The 9,203-nt window shown below is 36.5% G+C and overlaps 1 protein-coding gene across 1 annotated transcript; it reads right to left on the bottom strand.

Moving 5' to 3' along the window:
• Positions 1-5,128: 5,128 nt before the first annotated feature.
• Positions 5,129-8,490, bottom strand: LOC122315742 (serine hydroxymethyltransferase 4). Its single transcript, XM_043131865.1, has 4 exons — positions 7,729-8,490; positions 6,234-6,624; positions 6,039-6,140; positions 5,129-5,648 (listed from the first exon to the last, which is right to left on the bottom strand). The coding sequence occupies exons 1-4, from the start codon at positions 8,404-8,406 to the stop codon at positions 5,398-5,400; spliced, it is 1,422 nt and encodes a 473-aa protein (XP_042987799.1). The 5' UTR covers positions 8,407-8,490; the 3' UTR covers positions 5,129-5,397.
• Positions 8,491-9,203: the final 713 nt, after the last annotated feature.

Here is a 9,203-nt window from a genome sequence, read left to right as displayed (position 1 = left end):
AAACCTAAATAAGGGTAAAATAAGCAAGCTTTATAAAGAATGTAAAATGTGATACATCTGAGCATTGCTATTATCATTTTGCATTCAAAATTTGGAAGACACTGAAATTGGGTAAGGCGAACCATATAAATCGATGGTAGCCATGTCCTCAAGTGCCTGCGAACGGCTTAAGGACACTGTTCACTCCTTCAAAGCAAATCAGTTACTGATATTAAAAAACCCAAGGGGTGGAGTAGTGGTTATGGGTTAGAAATTATGGATTCTCTCTTGGGGTCATCAAATTAGGATGATTTTTCCTTGAGTCACCAATTCTCCCTTTTAGTTGATAGTAGTGTACTTATCTTATAAATAAATAAATCTTAGGTGGAAATTCTTTTCAACTCAGAAAATAATGGCTAGACAATTTGGAAGAAATCCACAAAATGATGATTCTCAATGGCTACATTCAACGCTATCATTGTGTATCAAAAAAAATCCCGATAATGTGATGATTGATGATAGACGAAAAATTGAAAATAACCGCACTCTGGGAAAAGAATAAAGAAGGCGGCTCCAAACTCATTGTCTCCCTTTGTGTGGTTTCTTTCAAGTAAAAAACAAAGAGAAATAGTTTAGCAGCAAATAGATTATACAAAGTAATCACAGAAACTGGCATGATTTAATATGGTTTGTTGAATTGTAAAGTTATTTTTATTTTATAGTAAATTTAACAAATTACATAAACCTGTGTCAGTTTATGAGATTATTTATGTGTAATCTTTTTGTAGCTATAGCAGTCCTCATCTAGGAGGGAGAACCATATCACAACCCCTCACTCCAAGAGTCCATTCCAATCAAGATACTATTAATGGATAAATCATTGAACTCCAAATAAAATAACTCCAACACCAAACATGCATAGAAGAGTTGGAGTTAACCTGAGTCTAAAAAAGACTCTAGCTCATGATTCGGTTTGGCACATAAAAATTTTCATCTCATTATTACAATTTTTTCAAATTCGTATACAAAATATAATAAATAATTTAACTTTTTCTTAACTTTTTCAAATCTCAAAATAATAATAATATTAAAATATAATTATTTATTTTTTCATCTTAAAATTCAAAATTCTAATTTCAAAATTCTCTACTATCAAACCGAACGAGTCGTGGATTCCAACTCATTGGACCCTCCCTTGTTTGACACTACCTTTTTTTCTATAAGTACTTGTTTGACACTACCTACCAATAAAAGGAGCATTTTTGTAACAAACAGAAGTTATCTACACAGTTTGGGACATAGTCCACTAGTGGACTGCTATGTTTGTTCAGCATTTAGCAAGATCTGATGATGTTGTATGTGTGCATTACTTCTAATTGATTACCACACCATCTTTGCAAGGAAAACTTATATGAACTCCCTGGATTTGCAAAAATCAGCAATAAGGAAATAGTTTGGACTACTCAAGATCTATAATACCAAGTCAGGTTGGATCTAGATATGGATAGAATTTGTAGGATCATATCTTGAATATGATGGGGATTCATGAAAGTAATAGGTTTAGAGGTTGATAGTAGTAGTAGTTGTAGTAGTAGATACAATAATAAAGGAAATACGAAAAAATTAGGTATGGGAGAGAAAGGGGTAAATATATGTAGAAATAAAAGGAGGAAGGAGTGATGCACTGATGGTGATGGGTAAGGGAAGATTGAGAGAAAATGAGAAAACAAACAGAACATAAAAATCCATTGTTACAAGCTTTTTACATTAATCTTATATATACAACAGACAGTCAAAGAAACAACGAAAAACCAGAGCCATGCCGCACTTGGGTGGGGTATATGCATCAAGTGGCTGCAAAGGTACTATCAAATTCCTCTTCACAAGGGGGAGTATCACGTCCTTACCGAACAGACATATAGTATTTTCCTTTAGGTAATGAGATGACGATTCGAATTTCAAAATCTTCTTGAGCTTTCTCCATTAACTTTGACGCATCACCTTCAATCGGACCCCTTATGGATTCAGTTGGTTCTTACTGATCATAATGCTGACAATGTTGATTGGATGAAGAAGCATGTTTTGGATGAGGATCGAAGATCTAACTTCCTCGCGTGTTCCCACCATGATGCATCCCTCATTTAGTATGAAATGCAACATGAAACTTCCTGTAGTAGCAGTTAAGCAGAGCATCCTGGAAACCATAGACACTGCTTTTGAAAAAAGAAGTGAAATATAAGGGAGCTGGCAGTTGTAAGCTGTTTGGTATATATCCCGAGCAGTAGTAATGGGCCCAATAAAATTAAATTTTAGTTAAAGAATAGTTAAAATGTAAAATAAATTATAATAATAAGCTCAACAAACGAACAATAAATTTAACCATCAACTATATGGCTGGCCAAATTTATTGAGTGGAAGAGGCTGACAAAATATTATTTTTGGATTAAAATATTCATTTCCCGCTATCTCATTCTCTCCCGTGCAAGAAGAAATAGTTGAAGAAAAATTCAATATTCTCTACATTTCCTCTCCCTCACTTTGAACTTTAAAGCACTTCAATGGGGTTCATATTAATGGACTGATGCCTGTTTTTATAATTCACTGGACCACACGTTGATGATATTATTTTTAGTTTTTTTAGCGGCATATAACTCACTGCATCTCAATCTACATTGCGCACAAATTTTTAGCTTATATGTTTACTAGATTGATTACAAACAAACACCATAAATTTTAATACAACAATAAACTTTAATGCAACCATAATATTTAATATACTCATATTCAAACTACAATTAGAATTAAAATAATAAAAAGTTTAAAATCAATATTTTAATATAATAGAGAAAGATTTGTTGAGCCTATTATTTAGTGTTGTAAAAAGTAACTAGCTAAAATTTATAAAAATAAATTTTCTAACTAAATTTTAATTAAATTTTATTGAGGCCACTACTAAGAGTACTAGTAGTGGACTCAACAAAGCTAAATTATAGTCAAAGAATAGTTAAAATGTGAAATATTATGCTACAATGGGCTCGATAAATCTATAGTAAATTTGGTCATCAACTAGATGGCTGGCCAAATTTGTTGAGGGAAAAACTCTAGCCAAATATTATTTTTAGAGAAATACTACTTCTAATTCTCTCCTGCAGTAGCCGAATATTACTATACTTCCAGTTCTCTCTCGTAGTAGCTGAATATTACTGCCAATCTACCGTCTGTTGCCCAATTTGGATTTTTGTTATAATTGTTTTAATTTTTTCAAATAAAATAATGTTAGAAACATTACTTTCATTTATAATAATTGAAAACCGGCTAGCTAGATTAAAAGATTAATTAATATTTAATATAATCATATTCAAATTATAATTAGAATTAAAATATATAAAAAATTTAAAATTAATATTTTAATAGAATAGTAAAAAATTTATTGAGTCTATTATTTAATATTATAAAAAATAATTAATTAAAATTTATAAAAATAAATTTTTAACTAAATTTTAATTAAAATTTATTGAAGCCAAATACTCTCGTACTCTTACTAGCATTTGGCTACAGAGATTGCGTGTTGATGATTCTGTCGACAAGCACTCAAGTTTTTTTTGTCTTTTTCTGTTCTTTTCTCCTCTCTCTCATTCAATCCTTAAAATTCCAATCATGCTTGTCTGTAAACCATTCAGAGAATTTTGTAGCATGATCCATGAGATCTTTTATTGCCAAATTTTATCTGGTTGGAAGCCAATGGCAGGTAGGCATCTGAAGTAGGGGTGTGCATCCGAATCCGGATCCGAATCCGGATATCAGGCCAAAACCGGATCCGGATCCGGATTTTTAAACCCGGGCGGATAACCGGAGTCAATCCGGATATCCGGATTTTTGTTTTTTTTTTGGGCGTCAACGGTCAATCTCGTCTCAAGTCTCACCTGAATCAGTGAATCGACAAATACTCACAAACCCTTCTCCTCAACCCCAGGTCCCCTCGTGGACACCACCTCCATCACCACCACCGCCGTCATCTCCACCGACGCTAATTAAGGACGCCAGTGTCTGTATATATATACACACACATCTAGCCCCCTCTGTATAGTGTATCATATGTTTCTCAAAAGAATCTTCAAATTGGGTCTTTCCTACAATGGTAGAAACGAACAACTCAGAACCTGCAAGCAGCACCGTCTCACTCAAAGCTTCGCCGTCCACGCCCACTTCTTCCAATTCTTCCAAAATACCGAATCCCCAATCCCCAGAGCAGGGAGCACCTAAAAGACCCTGATACTCCAGCAAACACCATGTCTACAGAGCATCCGAATGCGGAGCTGGGGCAAGTGGGTGTCTGAAATCCGTATTTGGCTTGGCACGTTTGCCACCCCTGAAATGGCTGTATTGGATCAGTAATGTTTACGTACGTACGTAGTGTATATACGATATACTACGATTCGCATCTCGGGCATACCCACCCCGGCTAAATCTCCGGCTGCTTCCTTATTGGCAACCAGAAACCGGCTATGAAACTCCCGTCGCCGTCGAAACTGCTCTCCGGCTGGCCAAATCGCTGAGTCCAAAAATTGGTACTTTAGGGGAATACGAAGTTAGTTTGAAGTTGAACGGTGTTGGCAAAAAAAAAAAAAAAATTAAATCTGTATAACCCAGTTATGGATTACCGGGTTATAAAACCGGATCCGTAACCGGATCCGAATTTATAAAAACCGCCCGAATGTAATCCGGGCGGATAACCGCCCAAATTCATCCGGATCCGGATTTCTGGACCGGACCGGAAAAAAATCCGGTCCGGATGCACACCCCTAATTTGAAGAGGCGTTGTTGGGTGGGGCGAGATGGTGTTGAGTTGTTTTATTTATTTTATGTTTTGTTTTCCTTTTCGCATAGCATTTCTCTTTAAATATATATATATATATATATATATATATATCAGAACAGAACGCTTGGACGTTCATATCCTAAGATCCTTTAAAGATTAGTCTTTGGGAAGTTGTGGAAACCTATATGGCCAGAATGTTAAGGTAAAAGGGAACTTTAAAAAAAAAAAAAAGGATAAAAAACTGAAGGAAAAGGAAAGGCACGTATATATATTATATCCCCAATCATTAATTCCAAAAGGAAAAAAAAAAAAGGAAAAAAGAAGAAAAACTAAAGAAATTGGAATTTATTGTTCATTAGTAGGTGGGAAAAGCACATGATTTTTTTTTTTGGTAATAATTTCCCCACGTCACAAAAGAAATGATTAGAAAACAAGGTAAGACGAGATGCTACTGAGAGGATATGATATCAAACTCCCATATAACCCCGACCAACAAAACCATCAAAAAACAGAGGACAACAGCCAAACGAAGCCTTCTCTTTTTTGCCCTTGCGTGGACGGGTTTAGTAAACAAATATACTAATAGCAATGAACAAGCTCTAGACCTCATCCTTGTACTTCATCTCGGACATCAGGAAGCCGGGCATGTCAAACAAGGCTGAGAACTTCTCAACATCAGCCTTGAGACTCTCAATGTCCTTGTTGTTAACCAGGCCCTTGTTGAAGTCCTTCAATAACTTTCCATACTGCTTTTGGATGCTCAAGGTGATAGTCACTGACCGGTGAAGGAACTCTCCTATCTGTTCGAAGTCCTTCTCCACCAACCCTCTTGAAGTCATGGCCGGGGTTCCTGCCAGAAAACACTCACTGTTACTTATCCATGACAGAAAAAGGATGCCCAACAATTAAAATACTAACAACAATTGCAATGCATATTATCATGTGAAAGGAAAAAAATAAATGAAAACTATAACCAAAGAAGCCTAATTGCATGAACGAACTGTCCCATGAATGTTGTTTTATATCATGGCAATTTCAGTTATCAAACTTTCATACAAGTCAAGTTCTCTCTTAAAAGTCATTCTACCAAGGTATGCATACAACCGTTAAAAGAGAAAATATTTAAAGACATCTTAACCTCGGACTGACATCACATTTTTTGTAAATACTTTCATTTCGTCTCAAAGTTAATCACTAGAAGACTGTTAAAATAAAACTAGTTTTATCTGGTAGTTCTCACCAATTCGTACTCCTCCAGGAGCCAAAGCACTGCTATCACCAAACACAGCATTCTTGTTCACGGTGATATTGCACAAGTCACAAAGCTTCTCGACCTTATTGCCTGCAAGAACACCATTAACATATTAGAATTGTATTAGTGGAACCAATGCTCACAAAAGTTACATTTACTGGACTAAAATATCGTTTCTTTTACCAGTCAACCCAAGAGGCCGAAGATCCCACAGGACAAGGTGGTTCTCAGTTCCTCCGGTGACAAGTTTGTATCCCTTGCTCATCAGGTAGTTTCCAAGGGCAACTGCATTGGCCTTGACCTGTTTGGCATAGGCCTTGAACCCAGGTGACGTGGCCTGTTTCAGAGCAACAGCCAAGGCACCAATCTGGTGATTGTGGGGACCACCCTGAAGAGAGGGGAAAACAGAAAAGTTGATCTTGTCTTCAAAGTCGTAAACTGCATCCTCTGGCTGGCCCTTCTTGGCTGGTTTAGGCCCCTTCCTGTAGAAGATCATACCAGCCCTAGGACCCCTCAAGCTCTTGTGGGTTGTGGTGGTAACTATATCACAGAATTCAAAGGGATTCGCAGCTTCCTACACTCAACAAGAAAAGCATATGCTTAGACAAGAAACACCTAGGTCTTGAAAAGTTAATTAGGAACCTAAGATCCATGTATAAATGACAACGCCAATATTTCAAAGCTCTAATAGATTTGCTATCCAAAGATGCTGTGTAGGAGGGATCCAATAATTTAATTCATTATTTGTTTGTAGGATTTGAAATCAAGACTTCGTGCCAAGCTCTGAACATACTTCCGACAAAAAAATTCTGAGACTGTACAGGACAAAAAGAACAATTAAGAAAAAAAAGGAATTATTTGTTTGTAGGATTTGAAATCAAGACTTCGTGCCAAGCTCTGAACATATTTCCGACAAAAAAATTCTGAGACTGTACAGGACAAAAAGAACAATTAAGAAAAAAAAGGAAGCCTAGTAAAAAAGACAGATTCATAATACCTCCAGAGCTCAGCATATTTTGCAAGCAACCAGAATCAATCCATTCACTTATAAAAATTAAAATTGACAAGCCATTTACTTATAAACAAATTTTCAAGGATCAAATTGACATCTAACCAAATTACACAGGATAAAGCACTAACAACAATATATTTCCACATTCATACTCATCTTTATTTTTTCCTAGGGGGGATGTTACTATGGCAGGTCCGAACTTGCATGTCCACTGCATGTGGTAGTGTAATAGAAAGCACAGCCTTTCAATAGAGAGCTACACTCTCCCGGAACAATTATTCCAGATCCGGCACTACAATCCCGTCATGAAACCAGACACTCAACTATTTCCTTCCCACAACATACTTTTACGATCTACTAAAAATATAATACAATGCATCCAAAAGCTGAGGAACGATTTCGCATCACATCATTGCAAATGATTGTTAAATGCGTACGTACCGAGCAAACGCAGATCTACACAACCAATCGCTAAAAGGTCAGGTCCGCAAACTAACAAATATGATTGGATTTAGAAAATTCACAGATCAAGAATTTGATAAATTCTTCCTTCTTAAAGCAACCTAACTGTGACATACAGATCTAATCCCAGAGAATATAGCAATAACCAATCAAATCACAAAGAGATCAAAAGAAACCAGCAATAAAAAATAAAAGATCATATACCTGAGCAGCAACAAGACCACTAATGTGAGCCATGTCACAAAGCAACAGCGCGCCGCACTTGTCGGCGACAGAGCGGAACTTGGCGTAATCCCAGTCCCTGGGATAAGCACTTCCACCACAAATGATCAACTTGGGCCTGAAATCCAAGGCTTTCTCCTCCAACTTATCGTAATCGATATACCCAGTGGTGGAATTCACCTTGTAGGGTAGACTCTCGAAGTAAATCGAGGTAGCCGAGATCTTCTTCCCTCCGGAGGTGTAGTAGCCATGGGTGAGGTGACCGCCGGAAGGAAGATCCAAACCCATGATGCGGTCGTGGGGTTGGAGCACCGCCGTATAGGCAGCAAAGTTAGCAGGTGAGCCGGAGTAGGGCTGGACATTGACGCCCCACTTGGTGGGATCGAGATGGAAGGCCTGTAGGGCGCGAGACCTGCAAAGGTTCTCGATCTCGTCGATGAACTCGTTACCTCCGTAGTAACGGTTACCGGGCATGCCCTCAGAGTACTTGTTGGTCAAGGCGCTGCCGAGGGCCTCGATGACGGCAAAGGAGGTGAAGTTCTCCGAGGCGATAAGCTCAATACCGCGGCATTGGCGGCGCTTCTCCTTCTCGATGAGGTCGTGGATTTCTGGGTCGACGGTGTGGAGAGGTGTGTTTCCCCAATCGCTTACGGGATCCATTTCTAGAGAGAGAGAGAGGAGAGACAGAGAGAGTGGTACAGAAGAAGAAGAAGAAGAGGGAGAGAGGATAGGACAAGGAAATGCTGCGAAATCTGGGTTATAGTTATAGGAGTTGCTTCGGCTGGTGAAAGTACCAATTTAGCCCTTTTGTTGGTGGGAGTTGGAGTATTAGGTAATTTTGCGGAGGTGGCTAGACCACACAAGTTGCAGATTTTAATTTTATCCTTTCTTTTTTAGAGCCATGCTAGTCATTCGTCCTAATCTTCATACAACATATTTTTATAAAAAAATTTAATTTTTTTAATATTTTTTAATTTTTTAAATTTATTTTTCTTAAATTAATTGAATTCTTCTATTTATTATTTATATATTAAATATTTGATAAAATAAAATAATAATAAAAATTAAAAAAATATAATGTGTAAAAATTGTGTGAATAATAAGAAATTGTGTAACCTTTTTCTTTTTTAAATATTTATATTTAATATACAGAGTCAATTTTTTTTTCCTTTATATCTCACCTAAAAAAAAGTATGTTAGGTACTTCAATATGCAAATTAGGGAATAGGTGTGGCAATTTGTGTACAGTTCTTGTTCATATTGTATTAAGTTATGGATATTTGATTATATAGCTCAATTTGAAATCGATCTATTAAGGTAAATGTGTTAAATCTTTAAACCCTAACATGACATATTTAAATAATAGGCTATGCAATGTTACTCATTTTGATTCGTTTAATAAAGAATTAGAAATTAATTAACATAGTATGACTCATTTCAATTCGTTTCATGTAAAT

Source organism: Carya illinoinensis, chromosome 1, assembly GCF_018687715.1.
Source record: "Carya illinoinensis cultivar Pawnee chromosome 1, C.illinoinensisPawnee_v1, whole genome shotgun sequence".
Lineage (NCBI taxonomy): Eukaryota > Viridiplantae > Streptophyta > Magnoliopsida > Fagales > Juglandaceae > Carya > Carya illinoinensis.
The sequence above is the reverse complement of the archived record's forward strand: the minus strand, read 5'-3'. Positions and strand labels throughout refer to the sequence as shown.